General features: G+C 35.7%; 2 protein-coding genes across 2 annotated transcripts; one reads left to right on the top strand and one right to left on the bottom strand.

The window, feature by feature from the left end:
* Window positions 1-1,075: 1,075 nt before the first annotated feature.
* On the top strand, window positions 1,076-7,723 carry LOC114396449 (protein CROWDED NUCLEI 1-like). The gene is made up of 8 exons (XM_028358425.1): window positions 1,076-1,570; window positions 2,952-3,161; window positions 3,335-3,588; window positions 3,680-3,950; window positions 4,041-4,124; window positions 4,462-6,593; window positions 6,711-6,879; window positions 7,110-7,723. Exons 1-8 carry the CDS (start codon window positions 1,364-1,366, stop codon window positions 7,356-7,358), a joined length of 3,576 nt encoding a protein of 1,191 aa, XP_028214226.1. The 5' UTR covers window positions 1,076-1,363; the 3' UTR covers window positions 7,359-7,723.
* A 2,684-nt stretch (window positions 7,724-10,407) lies between these two features.
* Window positions 10,408-15,736, bottom strand: LOC114397439 (probable disease resistance protein At4g27220). Its single transcript, XM_028359475.1, has 3 exons — window positions 15,490-15,736; window positions 12,417-13,133; window positions 10,408-12,317 (listed from the first exon to the last, which is right to left on the bottom strand). Exons 1-3 carry the CDS (start codon window positions 15,734-15,736, stop codon window positions 10,408-10,410), a joined length of 2,874 nt encoding a protein of 957 aa, XP_028215276.1.
* Window positions 15,737-18,634: the final 2,898 nt, after the last annotated feature.

Genomic DNA, 18,634 nt, shown 5'->3' with positions numbered 1-18,634 from the left:
ATACAATTCTTTGTTAATTAAAATTCATTATAAACTGTTATTTTTATTCCTTTATACAGGTGTAAATAAACGAATCCATTTTTTCCCCTAATTATAAAAAACATGAATTCATCTTTAGAGTAATTATTGATTTTCTTCCATATTCTTGATTCATGGTGAAATTTGTTAATAAAACATTTATTCACTCCTCATGTAAAAATAGATGTATATATTGATTTATCAACACTATACAAGTAATATCATTAAACATACCACTATTGCATATTTAACTCTGAGTATTTATGAAATACAATTTAAATTTGTGATATTATTAATTTACTTAATTATTTTTGTTGATCTTAATGCATTGGTAATTTATTTTTTATATAAAGGATGGAAGAATATAAGGTTATAAGTAAAATTTATGAAATGAACGGTAAGACTTAATATAAAATTTTTAAATTTTTAATAAATTTTACTCAATAAAAAAGTTACGTATAATTTTGAGGAGTATTAAAAATTCTAACATGTTTATTTTAATACTCTTTCTACTATTAATTAAAACATATTAAAATTACATATTTTAATGGGCTCTGATACTTATTTAATGTATCTTTTTATAATTTTTAATAATTTTAACTAATAATAGAGAGTATGCTAAAAAAATTAGATTGAAAAGAGTATTGATGCATTTCTTAGTATTTTTAAGTAATATATATACTATTATCCAATTAAAATTAAAATTTTACCTTAACAATTTGTGCAATTTTTTTAATACATATCTTTACTACACATGTTATCAACGTAAAACCTCAATTTTAATTAAAAACCTAAATCATCATTAAATAAAGTGTTTCTTACTAATATTCTTCTTTCCATTATATTTTGTTACTCTACCAACCATGGGCAATACCGTCACGCCGAGAAAAATACACGAGAACCCACGTTTCGAACCAAAAAGCCATCGGTTCAATCCCGATATTACCCTTCTCAATGAGGCGCGACAATAACAAAGGAAAGGGTACTTACGTACATTCCACCACGCTCCCGACATTATTAAAACCATTAAAATAAAAACAAGGAACGTGAGCGATCCGCGCAAAAAGCACAAAAGAAGAGAGAGACAGAGAGAAAGAGAACCGTTTGAGAATTTTAGAGACGTTATCGGATTTCAAATCCACAATTCGCCGGAATTTGGGAACCGCGGTTGCGTCCGGAGCCTCGGTTAGTAGTTAGTTAGGGTTTCTTTTTTCTCTTTCTTCTCTTCCATTCGGTTTCAAATTTTCGCGATTAGCGATGGAGGAACGAGGCTGAGGCCGAATTTCAAGGTTCTGGTTTTCGTCGTCGCTGTGGAGTGAAGAATTCTGTGCTGCTGCTGGTGGTGATGTTTACGCCGCAGAGGGTTTGGTCGGGCTGGTCCCTGACTCCGAACAGGAGCGGGGTTCGGGGCGGAACCGGGTCGGGTTCCGATTTGGGTCCGAATTCGGGAGATGGAGCGAGCACGAAGGGAAAAGGTGTCGCGCTTGTTGAGAATGGTGGGAACTTGGATCGCGAAGTTTTGGTTGAGAGGGTTTCCAGCCTCGAGAAAGAGGTTGGTTAGTTAATTATTTTAGTTTTTTTTGGTTTTAATTTTAAGCGATTCGTTGTCGTTTTGCTGTTATACTGTGACGTAGGCGTGTGGATTAATTTAATTTTTTTTTTGTGGTGTTTCAAGTTTTGATAGCTTTTGGTTTTGATTTGAATTTCTTGGGTTTGTAGTACTACGGTGGAAATTGAGCTATTGCTACGGAAGTGTTTTTTCTAAAAGGATTTTGAATTATGGGATATATTCTGGGTTGGTCATTTGTTAAATTTGGGAAATATCTTCTTTTTTTTTTGGTTTTTGTATATTTGGTTTGGGCACTGAAAATTGAAGCTTGATTCTGGGGTGGTATAGCTTGTTATGTTTTGTTTCACAGGATGAGGTTTGAAGATAGTAATTACTGGGGATTTAGTTTCCGCTTTTTAATTCCGTCCTCTCCCTTTCTAGTCTTGTGATGATTCACATCAGAAGTTGGCGGTAAAGCTAAATGTGGTATTTTGTCTTTGGATCTGGCTGTTTTTTTAGATTGAGGACTGCTAGAATTTTCAACAATTAAATTTCAAATTTACGTTTAATTTGGACTATTTGAACTGGCTCATTTGGATTCTCTCAAATGCTTGACCCCAACCTAGACTCTTGAAGTGTCTATTTACTATGAATTCAATGAGATTGGGGATTTCGTTGTATTATAATTTATTTTGTTCTTGGCTTTGTCGTATCATCATTTTTATTGTTCTGTCATGGAAGGAAGGGAATATTTGGCATTATTGTAAATAATTTTATTTTTGATAGAGTATCTGGAGACTTTCATGATTGAGAATTAATGTGTTTGTTTGTGTGAATATGGCTGTAAAAGTAAATAGAAAAGAGATGCATTTCAATCTTCATGTTCTATTTTATTGAAGTTTATAATTGAGCAGCAATATTGTATGCATTGTTTATGTTGACCTATCATTAAAACTAGGGTCAGACTTGTAGGTTAGGTATAAACAGTAAGTTTTAGCTTATATGTTGTTTGAGTCAGTGCACTTTTATTTCAAAAGAAATTATCTCACAATTTTGGTAGTTCCAGGTGTTATTCTTTCATTTTCATTCACCCAGGGTTCTCCATTTCTCTAAATTTTTTACTGTGATGAATACTGATTGGCTTTAGGATGACTACGGGATGTTAAGAGGGATCTTAAAATGAAAATAAAATATATAGAAGGGGAGCTTAGTGAATAAGGACAATCATATGCTACTTATCTTTCTTTTCATTAATATTGGGCTTTTTACCAATGAAACACAGGAGGACACTAGATAAGCAAGTTTTCTTGTCCAACTTTAACAGTTTTATTATTTTTCCAATTATATTTTGTGGTTTGACCTGATTATAAGTTTTGTGGGCCAGCTTTATGAGTACCAATTCAATATGGGACTGCTCTTGATTGAGAAAAAAGAGTGGAATTCTAAGTATACTGAACTAAGTCAAGATTTAGTAGAAGTGAAGGATGCTCTAGATCGAGAAAAAGCTGCTCATTTAATTGCTCTATCCGAGGCAGAGAAGCGAGAAGAGAATCTGAGGAAGGCCTTGGGTGTTGAGAAAGAGTGTGTGCTTGATGTAAGTTTTTTGACATACTTGTTTACATATGAATCGACTTCTTCCTTAAATAAAAATGCACGACTCTTGTATGAATTCTTATTTATGGACAGTTTATTTCTGTATACTTCTATTGTCTTAACATTGAAATATGGTTATTTCTTACTGATACTTGGAAATTTATGCATCAACAGCTTGAGAAGGCTCTGCGAGAAATGCGGTCAGAGCATGCCAAAATTAAATTTACAGCGGACTCAAAGTTGGCTGAAGCAAATGCTTTAGTAGCTAGCATCGAAGAGAAGTCTTTAGAAGTAGAAGCCAAATTACGTTCTGCTGATGCCAAATTTGCAGAAATCAGCAGAAAGAGTTCAGAGTTTGATAGGAAATCACTAGACCTTGAGTCTCAAGAATCTGCACTTCGAAGGGATCGATTATCCTTCATTGCAGAGTACTCTTCTTTGTCTTTTTAGTTTAAATATCTTCTGTTCTCTTTTTAATTTAAATATTTCTTGTGGCTAATTAATTCTGATTTGTGGCAGGCAAGAAGCACATGAGAGTACATTGTCTAAGCAGAGAGAGGACTTGCGGGAATGGGAAAAGAAACTACAGGAGGGTGAAGAGAGGCTGGCCAAGGGTCAAAGAATTATCAACGAAAGAGAGCAAAGGGCTAATGAGAATGACAGACTATGCAGACAGAAAGAAAAGGACCTTGAAGAGGCACAGAAGAAGATTGATGCAACTAATGTAACACTGAGAAATAAAGAAGATGATGTGAACAATAGGTTTGCGAATATTACTCTAAAAGAGAAGGTACATTTTTGTTTGTGTTTGCAATATTGCTTATCTTTATTTTTGTTTATCTGGTGTAATGTATTAATTGGTCCATATCCTCTTATACAGGAATATGATTCTCTGAGAATAAACTTGGATATCAAAGAGAAGGAGTTATCTGCATGGGAGGAAAAGCTCAATGCTAGAGAAAAAGTATGTTCTTATACCTATTTCTTTCCTTATTATTTATTCTTGGAAATTTTGAAGATGGTGGTCAATGGTCCTATTTAATTTGCTGAATTTTATTGATTTATTTTTTTCCATTACTGTTTAGCAACTTGGTCCTATGTAAGTTGCTGAAATTTTATTCAATGGTCAATGGTCCTATGTAAGTTGCTGGAATTTTGTTGAATTCTTGGAATATTGGTATTAAATTTTCAGACTGATTATAAAATGAGTGTGTTGTGAGCATTTTTGTTATTGAATGGTATGTGCCCATACTCTTCTCCATTTTCTTTCTTCTGCTGAATTCAGATTGGACACTTTGCAGGTTGAGATGCAGAAACTTCTTGATGAACAAAATACTATTCTTGATGTGAAGAAGCAGGAGTTTGAGGTGGAATTGGATGAGAAAAGAAAATCCTTTGAAGATGGATTGAAGAATAAATTGGTGGAAGTGGAAAAGAAGGAGGCTGAAATCACTCACATGGAGGAGAAAGTTGTGAAACGGGAACAAGCCTTGGGAAAGAAAGCAGAGAAGCTTAAAGAGAAAGAAATAGAGTATGAACAAAAAGTCAAAGCTTTGAAGGAAAAGGAGAAGTTAATTAAATCTGAGGAAAAAAGTTTGGAAACTGAGAAAAGGAAAATAGAAAGTGAGAGAGAGGAATTGCTCACACATAAGGCTGAAGTTGAGAAAATAAGAGCTAACAATGAAGAAGAGTTGTTGAGGATAAATGAAGAGATTGATCGACTTAAAGTGACTGAGGAGGAGAGGTCTGAATATCTGCGCTTGCAGTCTCAATTGAAGCATGAAGTTGATCAGTACAGACACCAGAAAGAGCTACTTCTGAAGGAAGCTGAAGACTTAAGGCAACAGAAAGAGACTTTTGAAAGAGAATGGGATGAGCTAGATCTGAAGAGAACAGATGTTGAGAAAGAGCTGAAAAGTGTGGTTCAACAGAAAGAAGAACTATTAAAACTACAACAATATGAAGAAGAAAAGTTAAAGAATGAGAAGCAGGACACACAGGCGTATGTGCAAAGGGAGTTAGAAACTCTTAAGTTGGCTAAAGAGTCATTTGCTGCAGAAATGGAGTTGGAGAAGTCAAGCCTAGCTGAAAAAGCTCTAAGTGAGAGAAACCAAATGCTTCTGGATTTTGAGCTGCAGAAAAAGGAACTTGAAGCTGATATGCATAATCAGTTAGAGCAGAAGGAAAAAGATTTGATAGAGAGAAAGAAGTTATTTGAGGAAAAAAGAGAGAGTGAATTAAACAATATTAACTTCTTGAGAGAAGTAGCTAATAGAGAAATGGATGAAATGAAGCTTCAAAGAAGCAAGTCAGAGAAGGAGAAACAAGAAGCTGATGAGAATAAAAAGCATCTTGAAAGGCAAAGGATGGAAATGCAAGAGGACATAGATGTACTTGTTGACCTCAACAGGAAGCTGAAAAATCAGCGGGAAGAATTTATTGTGGAAAGACGACGCTTTATTGAGTTTGTTGAGAAACTTCGGAGTTGCCAGAACTGTGGGGAAATGATCTCTGAATTTGTGCTTTCTGATTTACAATCCTCTGTTGACATTGAGAACTTAGAAGTGCCTTCTCATCCAAAATTAGCAGCTGATATTGTACAGGGAGTTTCTAACGAAAATTTAGCTTCTTCAAGGCAAAATACTGGAGTGTCTCCTGCAACTGATCCTAAGTCACCTGTTTCTGGTGGCACTGTCTCTTGGCTACGTAAATGCACCTCTAAGATTTTTAAAATCTCCCCAATTAGGAAGATTGAATCTGAAGATTCTGGTACTTTAAGAGATGTTGTGACTTTGTCTGTTGAGAAAACTAATGTGGAAGATTCACCAGGAAGAATTCCTGATGCTGAAAATGAAGCAGAGTTGTCATTTGCTGTTGTAAATGATTCTTTTGATGTTCAGAGGGTACAATCTGGCAATGATATCGTCGAGGTTGAAGCTGACCATGAACCTTCAGTTGAAAACCTGAACAATGTTGACAGTAAGGCACCAGAAGATTTGCAGGCTCCTGATTCAAAGGTTGGGCAGCAGAAATCCCGCAAGGGAGGGGGAAGACCCAGAGTAAAGCGTACGCACACTGTGAAAGCTGTCATCAAAGAGGCCAGGGGTATACTTGGGGAATCTGCTGAAGCATTACCTGGGGAATCTGTGGATGATCATGAGAATGAGTTTCCAAATGGAAATGCTGAGGATTCTGCCAATGTGAATTCTGAAAGTCAGAAACCATCCAATAGAAGAATACCAGCGAATGTCAGGAAGCGAAACCGGGTTCAAACATCATCTCAAATGACTGTAAGTGGGCATGGTGGCGATGCCAGTGAAGGACATTCTGATAGTCTAATTCCAGGACAGCGCAAGAGAAGGCGACAGAAGGCTGCTGCTCCCCCCGCACAAACTGCTGGTGAATCAAGATATAATTTGAGACGACCCAAAATGTTAGTACTCTGATTTAGAACCATAATTTCCATTTTATTATTGAATATGATAGCTGCTAAATGTTTTTTTTTTGCTATTTGTGCACTTACTCATGGATGTGCACTGAATTTTTATAGTGGAGCAACAACTTCATCTGTTAGAGCTATGTCTGGTGGTGGCAAAGAAAGTCAGGGAGAGGTTGATCGTGTAAAAGATACAGGAGAGGGGATTGTTGACTCAAAAACTTCTCATTCACATTCGGTGGGCATTACTAATGAGAATGGTGGAAGCATACATCTTGAGCAGGTAAGCTTGGTGTAGCTTTTAAATAATGCAGATAGTTTAAGTTCTATACCTTGCCCCTTATAAAACCCCTCTGTGTATGTGTTTCTTATGAATCACTGAGTTATTGAAAATTGGTATTTTGATAGTAGGATCCGGATCTTGACAAGTTTTGAATTTCAGTTTAATGATTTTTCCCCTCCTGGTGATCGGTATGAAGCTAATCTTAAATCGCTTGTCATTATTTGTTTCAGTCTCTGAAAGGTGCGGAGACAAGGGACGGTTATGGTGGTGATACCATCGGGACCTTTGTCAACAATATGGCCTTGAGTGAGGAGGTGAACGGAACAGCAGATGATGTGGAGGAGAATGATGCTGAGTATAGGAGTGAATCCCATGGGGAAGATGCTGCTGGTGGAGTTGAGAATGAGGATGACGAAGATTACCTGCAACCCGGTGAAGCTTCAATAGGGAAGAAGCTTTGGAATTTTTTTACAACATAACACCACAAGCTTCTTGATAATGAAGCTGTGTCTTGACCTCATCAACTTTAGGGATGATGTCGGAAGTTTATCTTGTATTAACAATTGGAAGTAGATCTCTAAATTATAACCACGAGGGGTAGTACTTAGGAGAGGTGATTGAATTTCTCTAGTTTTTTTTTTCTTGTACGTTTTCATGGATGTTTGGATGGAACCTCTGGTATTTGTTGATAGTTTTAGGCATTCTCGATAGTGTAGCTAAAGTTTAGATATTGGATTTTAGCTACCTCCCCTTGGAAATTGATTGAATCCAAATGTTTGTATCTCTTCTGCTAAATGTGATTGTTTGAATTTAATGAGGGTGCTTGTGTATCCCGTTGTGTGAACTACTACGGGTGGCAATTTGGGTTTGCGAGTTGAGCGTGTCAAGGAGTGGGTAATTCCAACTGAGCACACTAATTATTTTAAGAAAATATATAATTGTCCTTCATAAAATTTGGATTATCATGGCTTTTGATGCTCATATATAGTTATAACATAATACAGAGTTACGCAGATTCATGATACAAAATTACAAATGGTGCGGCTGACATTGATTAGAGAAGTGCTAGGTAACACAAGTAAGGCCTGTAACTTTATTATTTCTTTTGTATATGACTGAGTTCTTGTAACTGAAATTTTCTTTTTTCATAATTGAGTGCAACAGTTGAGGACACGCCAATATTCGTCGCCGGCTTTGCAAACCTCTCATTGGAGATTATAGGATTTTTTGTTCATGTTTGTTCTAATCAGAACTTCTTTGCATTGGAAAACAATGGTCGCATTGATTGGAATTGGAGCTCACCACAAAAACAACAAATGCATTGTTAGTTGTTACGGCTGGGCTACGGTGCATGAAGGTCATGGGAAGATGCACTAAGTAGAAAGGGTGTAGATAGCACTATTAGCAGATGAATGAGAGAAAAGAAAGAATTTATGGAAAGAAAAGCTGACAAATTAGAGCAGAACCAAGGATTACAAAAGGGTGCACTAAACTAAATTTATACATGTCTTTTCCAATTAACTCTAAGTGGATGCTTTATTAGGTGAAAGTACCCCTTGCTATGACTCTTCCCCAAGTGTACTAAACTAAATTATGTACAAAAGGTTCTCTTAAATTTATACGTGTCATACTTGTTTGTGTTTCAAAAAGAGAAGATAAAGCTTAATTTGTTATTGTGTACGTAGCAGGCACAGTTGCCCTTGAATTAGGTACTCAGGGTTGAAACATTTCAACATTTATAGACTTGTTCGGTACAGTGGTATATGGAATTAGCAGTATTTGCAATTCTGTAGTGGCCCAAGACTTAGTAAGACGGGTTGGATGTTATTGTGTCATTGTCAAACGAGATACACTCAGGAAAATTGATTGAATGCCTCTCAAAGAATTTCAGAAAATAAGATTTCTTACAAAATGCAGGATTTTTGTAATGTAGTTTGATGCAGGGTGTATTGTTGTTGCTGTTATAAAGGTACCAGAGGTACCGAAAGAAAGTAAAAGAAAGAAACCCCTGGTTATGCACTATTTATCGCCTATATGCAGCAATAAAAAAAACTAACCAGAGATAGTGAGCCATGCAAAAAGACCAAGGCATGTGCTCGAGAAGCTACAAAAAAGCACCGCACCAATGTGTAGCATCCCCACATGATCTAAAGACTATAAAATTTATGTCCCCAACCCACCTTCTAATTTCTCTTTGAAACTGTCTATAACTATACTTATCTATCACCCAGTGTTTGCAGTTACAAATAGAAATATACAATATATGAAAGGGAAAAAGCAAGTACTACATGCAGCAATTTAAGTTGCATTTCCACGTACCCACCTAGTGCTCCCAACAAGCATAGTTCTGGCTGAGCTTGCCACGTGAAGAAAATAATATCTTGTATTAACCTTTGAAGATCAAATTCCTCCTGCCTAAAAATACAAGTATTTCTCATCTTCCAAATATTCCACACTATTGCCCCCCCAACAGAGTTCTAAGATCAAATTCCAATGCATAAAGCGGATTCTGGAAAAACAGAACACTCACTCAGCCACACCTGGTTGGAACAAGTACAGTGAAAGAGAACATGTTCCATTGTCTCTTCGTGAGGGTGGCAAAAAGGACATACAGTGAGTTTAGTTGTAACCCCCCTTCTTTGCAAGTTCTGTCTTGTTGGAAGCCTTTGATGTAAGCAGCTGGACCTTCGGCGGAACATGCATCCTCCAAATATTAGAAAAGCTTGACGTAGGTTTGCTTTCATCTTGATAAGCAAGTTTAATTAACTGAATAACAGTCAGTATTTTCATGTAACCAAAGCCATCCATCCTCACGGTTATTTTGCAACACCAGTACCACCTGATCATGTTTTCCTTGTAATTCCACTCTCAAAGTTTCCTCCCATGCAAATAATGATCTCCTCCACCCCAAGCACCACTTCCAAATACCATTGTCTCCTGTAACTACACTACTAATGCAGGGCGTATTGTGAAACTAATCTTAAACTCGTTTGATCCTATGTTTAGTAGTGAATAATGTGCAGAGCTAGGATAGGGAAAAATTCACTTATGTGATTATTCATGTCCCATTGGTAAATATCTCTCCGGTGATTATTTCTCTCGATTCCAGAGCACACCTCCTGCTGTCAAACATGATACACTGAAAGAAAGGTATAGAATCATCATGTCTTTTTCCCCATCTAATATTCAAGAAAGGTAGTTATACTGCAAGATTTTATTTTATAATTTAATATATCTTCCAAAATGAGTCAATGTTTTGATAATTGAATATATATTCCAAAATAAGATTCTTCTGTTGCTATGATGGAGATGTTCATTATGTCCAACGACAAATGCTAATGTGAAGGATAAAGAAATGACAGAGCATATATAAACCTTTTCAAATTCATTCTTCCCCAAACCCATTATGATTGGTAGTGTGGTACAAATAAAAGTCTGTATACTTTTTCAAAAGGTAAATTATAATTTTATTTTGTGTGTACAAGAAGTATGAAATTAAATAAGCCACATGATTAGTACCAGAATCAATCATACACGACGTATTCTATGGAGCTCTTCTATATTGGGACAGTCACGGATTTTCAATATATTCTCAGATGCACAGACTAAAATTCCTTTGCACACGGTCTTCAATTGTGGTAGAAACCCCAATTGCAAAGTGTGCAACTTGGGAAGTGTAATGGTGAAACTATCATCATCATCACCACCGCTGTAACTCACTGCAAATATCTCCTTCATTGACTTGCAGTTCCATACAGTTATAAACTTCAGGTTTCGAAGTTGTGGCACTAACCCTGGTGTCAGCAACGTCTCTATTGCATGGCATTCTCTGATATAAAATTTCTGGAGTTGAGAAAACACCCCGCTCAAAGACAAAGATTGTGTTAAATCAACAATATGCTCCTTGCAGATGGCAGTTAAACTTTCCAAGAAATCAAGGTGCAAAGACTTGAGGCTTTGGATATTAGTGCATAAGGAACAACATAAACAGAACAAGCTCTTCAAATTTGTGCATTTATGAATGTAAGTATTCTCCAATGAAAGAGAACCATTAGATGACAGAGCAGCACATAAGCATTCCCATTGATTATTGTCATGTACAGATAATTCCGCAAGGTCTGTTGGCAGTAAATAGGGTAATTCATCACAATCTCCAAACCATACCCTTCGACGCTTGAATTCAAGATAAATAGAATCCTCACAAAAACCAGGCGTGGCAGTCTTAAATTTTCCAAAATAGATAATATAGGTTTGAGGTCCATAACCAGTGTCCTGAATTTCTTGCACATAACGGTTGTAGTTATCCTGATCGAGAAAGCTTCCTGCAAAACATTCAAGCATAGTCATCCCTTTTACATCTTCTACTTTTATACCTGACCAACCGCGGAGATCCAGATATTGCATATTGCTCAAACCGGCTAGTACACGTCCTGCTATCAATTTCACCGTTGAATTCTCATTCTGCAACAGATCAAGCCATTTCAAGTTTATTAGATTTTGCAAGCCTTCCGGTACTCGGAGGATCGAATCACATCCTGAAATGTCCAATCTTGACAATGCTTGTAGATCTCCCAGTGGAGGTATATATTCCAATTGACGACATTCACGGAGCACTAAAGAAGTAAGAGACCTCAACTTAGACAGCGACTTTGGCAAAGATGTTAACCCATAATTTTCAGATAGATCAAGTAGTGTTAGAGCATTCATGTGTCTGAAAAAACACTTGGGAATATGACGGATAAAATTATGAGATAAAATCAAGGTGGACAAGCGTGGACAATGAGGTGATGTGCCCTCTGGGATTTCTTCTATCTCGTTACCTGCCAAAGAAACTACCTCTAAATCAACTGTCCATTCCTGCATGAGAGGTAAATCACTCAACATTTCATGACATTTTACCATGTAAGTGTGACTCTGGTTCATGATATGGCACGCCATGTTCCTCACCAGACCATGCATTCGTAAAACCTCAATTTCATCGAACAATAAACAATGGTCCAGGAGTTTATCCACTATGACATGCCCCTCATCAAATATTTCCTCCAAACTCCTCTTTCCATTTAACAACCCACTCTGGACAAGCATCATAACCAACTCCTCTTGTCTAATGCTAGGTAACAGTGCACAGAATAAGAAACAGTTTTGCATGACCTTTTCAATTAAATTGTCATAGCTACGTTTTAGTACGGTTAGGACTTCTTCCTTCATCTCTTCTCCCATTTCTGATTTCTCAAGATTATTCAATGCATGTCTCCACCGACGGATGTCATTTTCCCCTTTCATGGTCCGAGCCATCACACTGATTCCAAGTGGTAAACCATTGCATTTCATCACAACAGATCTTGCAATCTCAAGTAGATGAGGGGGAAGTGTTGCAGGCGTTCCACGGTGCCCAAGTTTTAGCAAAAATAACTCCCAAGCTTCTTCTTCTTCTTCTTCTTCTTCTTCAAAGGGGAATATTTTTATTATAGTATTTGGTAGGCAATCCATCTGTAGACACACATGTCTCAAACGAGTTGTGATAATCAATTTAATGCCATTCACTTTAAGAGGAATCCCCACCTTTTGCAGATCAATATATTTCCAAACATCATCCAAAATAATTACTGTTTTTTCTCTTGTCTCCAAAGCCAATGACAAAATTGTTGCTCTAGTTCTCTCATCATCTCTGTTAAGTTTAACCCCTATTGTTTCCGCAATGTCATGTTGCAACTTGAAAATGCTGAAATCATGGGAAACATTGATCCAGAAGACATGCTTGAAAGTTCCCTTTCTATTAATCTCATTCTCCATGTAAGTTGCTAGGAATGTTTTCCCCACTCCGCCCATTCCATGTATGCCAATAACAAAAACTTGGTCATCCTTTAGAAATTTCCACATCCTCTTTATGTTTTTCTCAAAATATTTACCAACAAATTCATTTGAGAACACCAGAGGCTTCTGTTCCTTATGACTTTGCACTTCTTCAATCAGTTGCCTTATTTCCAATCCATAAAGATCAGTCAACCCAAACTGTAGTTCTTGTAAGTCATTAATGACAATAGCTCTCCTTTTCAGTTCTTGTACTTTATTTAACCAAATATCAACTTGCCTCTTGCGCTTCCTGCCCCGAGACTCCAGCCATTGTAATTGTTCCGTAACTTCTCCTTCCTCGCAAGTTAGATCAGAAACCAATTGATTTAAGTTACTAATCTCACTTTCCAGAACACTATTAACATCGTTGCTTCCATTCACAACGTACATCGATGCCCAACCTGTTTAACACCATTCATATTTCATCAGGATCTATTGGTGTTAACCATAAAACAACACAACTCTTAATATTTGATGCACATATTGGTATATGATAACGGCTAAATAATTGTATTTTGATAATAGAAAATAAGGTAAAATTGTCTTTAAAAATAATTATTTAGCAGTTATTTGCGCTTAAATATTAAAGAATTGATGTTTTGTTGAATTTTGGCTACAGATATAAAAACTGGAGGTGTAACAAGCAAAAAGGCCAGAAAAATTGAAGAAAAGAAGAAAATCTGAAGCAGGCCCAGTCCAATACGCGCGCGTCACGCGCTAAGCCCATGATCTAACAGAAGCACGCGCTAAGCCTGCCACACGCGCGCTAAGCGCGCGATCTACACGCGCTGAGCGAGGGGGTGTCGCGCTGAGCGCGCCTACGAAGGCCCAAAGCCCACTTCAGCAGCTATAAATAGAGAGCCAGTCCAAGGGACAGAAAGACCACCACAGAACCCCCTCTCCTAGGGGTTTCATTTATTCTTACTTTCTTTCACCCCTCCTCTCATTATAAAGCCCTCATGACCATGAGTGGCTAATACCCCTAGCTAGGGCCTGGCAGGCCTAAAAAGCCAATGATGTATGGAGAATTTCAAGAGTTATCAATAAAAAGAGGAATTCCCTCCAGGTTCTTTATTTATTTACCGTTCTTTCTTTTTACATCCTGTATCTCTGAACTTGCTTTCTATTAGGGTTTAGTCCACTCGGGAGAGGGTAAAACCTAATTAGGGGTAATGAATGAATACTTGAATCTGTTTTAAGGGTTATGCCACTCGGGAGAGGGTAACGCTTAAGAGAACACTAAAAGGAGGAAATTATCGGGTTATCTTTTAGAGGGTTTTTCTTCCAGTATCTTTTATCTGCTTTTCTTTCTTGCTTATTCTGCATCTCGGACTTTGTTTCCTGTTAGTCTTTAGGCCACTCGGGAGAGGGTAAAGCCTAATTAGGGATAAGGAATGAATGCGTGAATCGGTTTTAAGGGTTAGGCCACTCGGGAGAGGGTAACGCTTAATAGAACAATTAAAGAAAGAAATTATTGGGTTAGCATGACTTAATGCCTCAATACCCTTGCTTTAGCAAAACATCTCGAATGTAATCTTAAAGCATCTTAGTTATTGAGTCTTCGCAAAGGGCATTTGGAAGATAGGTAATTAAGGTAGGCTTGTCATCATGAGGCATCAGGGGCAAGTAGATGGATAGATGTGGGACAGAATTAGTTCACTGGTATTGATAACAGACAAATCCAGAATCCATATATCTAGGCTAATTAGACTTGTCAGGTTTTAGCGATTTTAATATATAGATTTTAGTCCTTATTTTCATTGTCGGTTTTACTTAGAAGTAGTTATTCCTTATTTTACTGTTGGGTTTTAGGAGTAAGTATTTAGATTTAGTAGATTTAGATCTTATTTATTTGAATTTCTTAGAAGTAGTTATCTTTATCGCAATTTAAATATTTTATCATATCTTATCTTTAAATTTTTTATCTTATCTTATCTATTATCTTTATCTTCTATTTTGATCTTTCAATCTTTTATCTTCGAATTTTATCTTTAAATATCTTATCTTTTCTTTTATCTTCTAATTTTATCTTTAAATATCTTATCTTTTCTTTACCTTATCTTCTATCTTCTATTTTAAATTCTTATCTCTTGCTTTTAAATTGGGTTTGCATTAATCTAAGTACAAACAAAGTACTTGTGGATTCGACACTCGGACTTCCGAGAACTTTACTACTTGTAACGATTTGGTACACTTGCCAACGAGTTAACAGTATAATGACGGCAGTGAGGCAATTCTGCACGCATTATTCCCATCCTACTAATATTAAATATTCGATGCCAATGAACCCACCTAATAGTTTCAGAAATGAAATTGTAATCAAATTAAGTAAAAGTAATATTTGGGTATACAAGGTTGGTTCAATGGCCGGAAAAGGATGAAGGGAGAAGAGAAGGGGAAGAGGTCATGAGTTTGAATCTTCTGATTGATGCTTTTAACAAAACTAACAAACTAATATTTGTCGATAAAAAAAGTAAAATTGTTTAAATTTTCAGTACATATTAAATTGCAGCCTTACAGGTTGAGTGCATCCAAGTAAATTAATGAAATGAAATCAGTATTAGTAATATTAGTGAGAATCAATTCACGGGCACAAACAACCACCTTGAGCATCAGGACAACAAGTAGGGAAAGAAGTACAGATACAAATTAATCACAATTTCTAAACTTTGAAAAAAAATCAGCAATAGAGGGTAAAGCTATGTAAGACTAGTTTTTTTTTTTCTTCTTCCAGTGAGAGTGACAAAGTAGTTGTACCTTGTAATGGAGTCATAGCATTTATAGCTTCTTGCGAATGATTTGAACCGTATATGATATTGTTCTGAACATGATCATGATCAATGGAGGAGCATATACGAACGCCTTTTCCTTTTATTCGGTCCACATGTGCTTTAATTCTTGAAACACCTCCTTTAAACATGAGTCCACACTGCTTGCACTTCAATGAACCGTTTTCTTCTTTGGTAACTTGATTCCAGTAGTGCTCATCCTTAGGCCTACCCATGATTATTATATTTCCTGAACTGAACACAGACAATGAAATTTAAACAATATTTATGCACATAGTACACTATGTGTGAGTGTGACTCTATTAATCATGCAGTATATTTTTTCCTACAGAGAGATTATATATATATATATATATATATATATATTAGGAACAGGAGAGACCATGTCTTTTGTGCTCCTTTTAATAAGATAGGATATGGTTAACACTTAACCGTTAACACTTCAGAAAGAAAGTACACCTATGCGTATAACTGTAGCTTAATAATCATTAAAAGTATTTAGCAAAAAATAACAATAATTTGAATAATTTGCAAAACGCGTAAACATGGCTATTGTATGTATAAGTCTTCACTGCATAAGACAGTGTTCATGAGATGAATTAAGCAAGTTCAGAAGTTGAACTCATATTTTAATCAGAAAATTTCGATTAGAGATCGACAATTAAAAAAAATTAAATATACAAATACGAGAGTGGTTTGAAATTAGAGAAGTAAGTAAGGTGGTGTATAAATTGCACAATCAAATTAGAGAAGATAAAAAAGTATTGAAAATATCTAATTGAGAGGCTGAGAAAAGTAAAAATCTTATTCTCAAACTGTGTGTTCTAATTTACAATACTCAAATATCTTTCATCTTCTTGGATAGTTGATGTGGGTAAGTGTAATGTTGAAAACTAAGTCAAAATATATTAGCATAAGAAAAGATTACAGAAAATATTAAAAAAAAGAAGAAAAAACACAGAAACAACGATTATAATCAAATATGATATTGATTTAGATTTTCTATTTTATTTTAAAAAATGTAAGAAAAAACAAGGTGACCCGCAACTAAGAAAAAGTTGACATGTGAAGTTAAATGAATGACGTCAAAATCATCAAAGTCTTAACAGGCCATACACATTATGAATAATGTTTTTGTTCATATTAATTGGGGTTTATATATCTTCAAAGAGGAGAGATTAAAACAGAGGAGAGGAGAGAAAAGAAAAACGATAAATAATCCTAAAAATCAGATTATGATTGAATGCCTTTTTATGGTGCATAACCATTAAAATAATAATATATTACTACGTGATATGATGTAAAATTTAATAATTCTTCGCGGCTCACCTCAAGCACTGCAAAAAAGCACCGGCTACACGCCCTGCTTTCCCTGCAAACAAACACTTTATCTCATTTCAAACTAAGCACAAGAGACGAAAAACTGACAGAAAATTAGAGAGGAAAAAATAAAATTTAAGTGTCCTAATTAAGTTCTAGCACGGATGAACACTAGAGCCCAAAAATTGAGAAAAGCAAGTAATTCTGACCTTGAATCTATGTGTCACAGCACGTTGCTACCTTTTATATATAGACCCTTTGAGCCAATCATTTGCTGCTTTGGAGAATATTCTTCAATCTCACTTTGCAAAGTGCCATTGTCGCTTCTATATGGAAGAGATCAAGGAAAAGGTAGTCACACTAGCCATGGAGGAGATATTTTCACTAGGTTTTATTCAAGGGAGTTGAATTTATATTTTTGTAATGGAGTTAGTCTGTTTGAATGCACTGAAGACTGAAGACTAGGTTGTGACATGCAATATAGATATTGGCAATCCAATGCATGCATCAGTTCCACCTATCATGGAGTCATAATTAAACACCCTTTGATGTGTCAGAACAGTTGTGGAATATCAAACCAAAGGTTTTACTTTGACTGTGAGTGAGGTCATATTTTGCCATATAAAAGGCCAAGTCTAAGAACTTTGAATAATCACACTATTGACGGTAACAAATCAAGCTATTGAAAATTATTGTGCAAGAAAAGGTTTGTGTATGTAATTCTCCAATTCCAAGTCATCAGGCATTGTGTGGGAACCGAACTTGCCAAACTTCATTTGATATTTTTGTTTATTCTAGTTCCATGTTCCCACCTCACCACAATATAACAAATTTAGCAATCACAGTAAAAAATTATTATTCATCTTAGTATTGAGGATTAAAAGTTGTTACTCAAAGAAAATCATACCAAGCTAAGTCATCCAAAAGGATTGATTCCTACTAAGAATTTAGCTGAATTCTTTAACAATTAATATTGCTAATGGTTATGCTTGGATTTTATAATACGGCTTTGTTGCTGAATGCATTTTGGCTGTTTTGCTCAGCATCTGTAAATTCAAAATGCATCAACCAAAGTGGAACCAAGGAAGGGGAACACCCCGTTTCCTACTAAGCAAATTATATCATAAGGGAAAAGGCTAATTAAATGGCTTCAAATATAGTAACTGACGCTGTACTTGAGGCTGCTAACACTCGTCTTAAATGCTAACACGCAATGAGTGATTTGCATGCAGTATTAGAGTTATATATACTAGCTTCATGTGTGATTTGTAGTTTTCTCAGATGATAAACTGTTACATGGGAAATCATAATTATTCATTTCCTGGAGGCTGGATTAGTATGACTTGAGAAATTGTACGTGGTTTGCACTTTGCAGATTTCAAATACAGAACTCTACTGTTTGAACACCTTTGTAATATGCAGCTGACTTGCAAGATCTTTAACTTTTTTTTTCATACTATAAAATTATAAATTATTTCAATAGTTTTTTAAAAATATTTAAATAAAGGCAAATTTCAAAATTATAGGGGCTAAATCTTGGTCTAAAATAGACAATGTTATTGCCAAATAATAAAAACTATAGGGGTTAAATATTGTTGCTAAAAGAAAATTAGATCAAGATAAATTTTCATAAAAGATTAATCCCTTCTAGGAATTTAATTAGCAAATTCCTTAACACTGCAGCTGTCTAGGAATGAAAATTTTCTCAAAACTTACGATTCAATCTTTTAAGTAACAAAGGAATGAATGCCTCTCAAAGAAATAATAAGTGTAAGCCTTCAAAAGTTGTTTTC

The sequence above is a fragment of the Glycine soja genome, chromosome 18 (assembly GCF_004193775.1).
Source record: "Glycine soja cultivar W05 chromosome 18, ASM419377v2, whole genome shotgun sequence".
Classification (NCBI taxonomy): Eukaryota; Viridiplantae; Streptophyta; class Magnoliopsida; order Fabales; family Fabaceae; genus Glycine; species Glycine soja.
This window is presented reverse-complemented; position numbering and strand designations above follow the sequence as displayed.

What these genes read in the sequence shown, in the direction of transcription:
- LOC114396449 (XM_028358425.1), top strand. Translation starts at nt 1,364, where the DNA reads ATGTTTACGCCGCAGAGGGTTTGGTCGGGCTGGTCCCTGACTCCGAAC. An exon ending in TTTCCAGCCTCGAGAAAGAG is followed by an intron (nt 1,571 to 2,951) that starts GTTGGTTAGTTA and finishes TTTGTGGGCCAG; the next exon opens with CTTTATGAGTACCAATTCAA. An exon ending in ATATTACTCTAAAAGAGAAG is followed by an intron (nt 3,951 to 4,040) that starts GTACATTTTTGT and finishes CCTCTTATACAG; the next exon opens with GAATATGATTCTCTGAGAAT.
- LOC114397439 (XM_028359475.1), bottom strand. Translation starts at nt 15,736, where the DNA reads ATGGGTAGGCCTAAGGATGAGCACTACTGGAATCAAGTTACCAAAGAA. An exon ending in TGCTATGACTCCATTACAAG is followed by an intron (nt 13,134 to 15,489) that starts GTACAACTACTT and finishes GGTGTTAAACAG; the next exon opens with GTTGGGCATCGATGTACGTT. An exon ending in GATTCCTCTTAAAGTGAATG is followed by an intron (nt 12,318 to 12,416) that starts GCATTAAATTGA and finishes TTGAAGAAGAAG; the next exon opens with AAGAAGAAGAAGAAGAAGCT.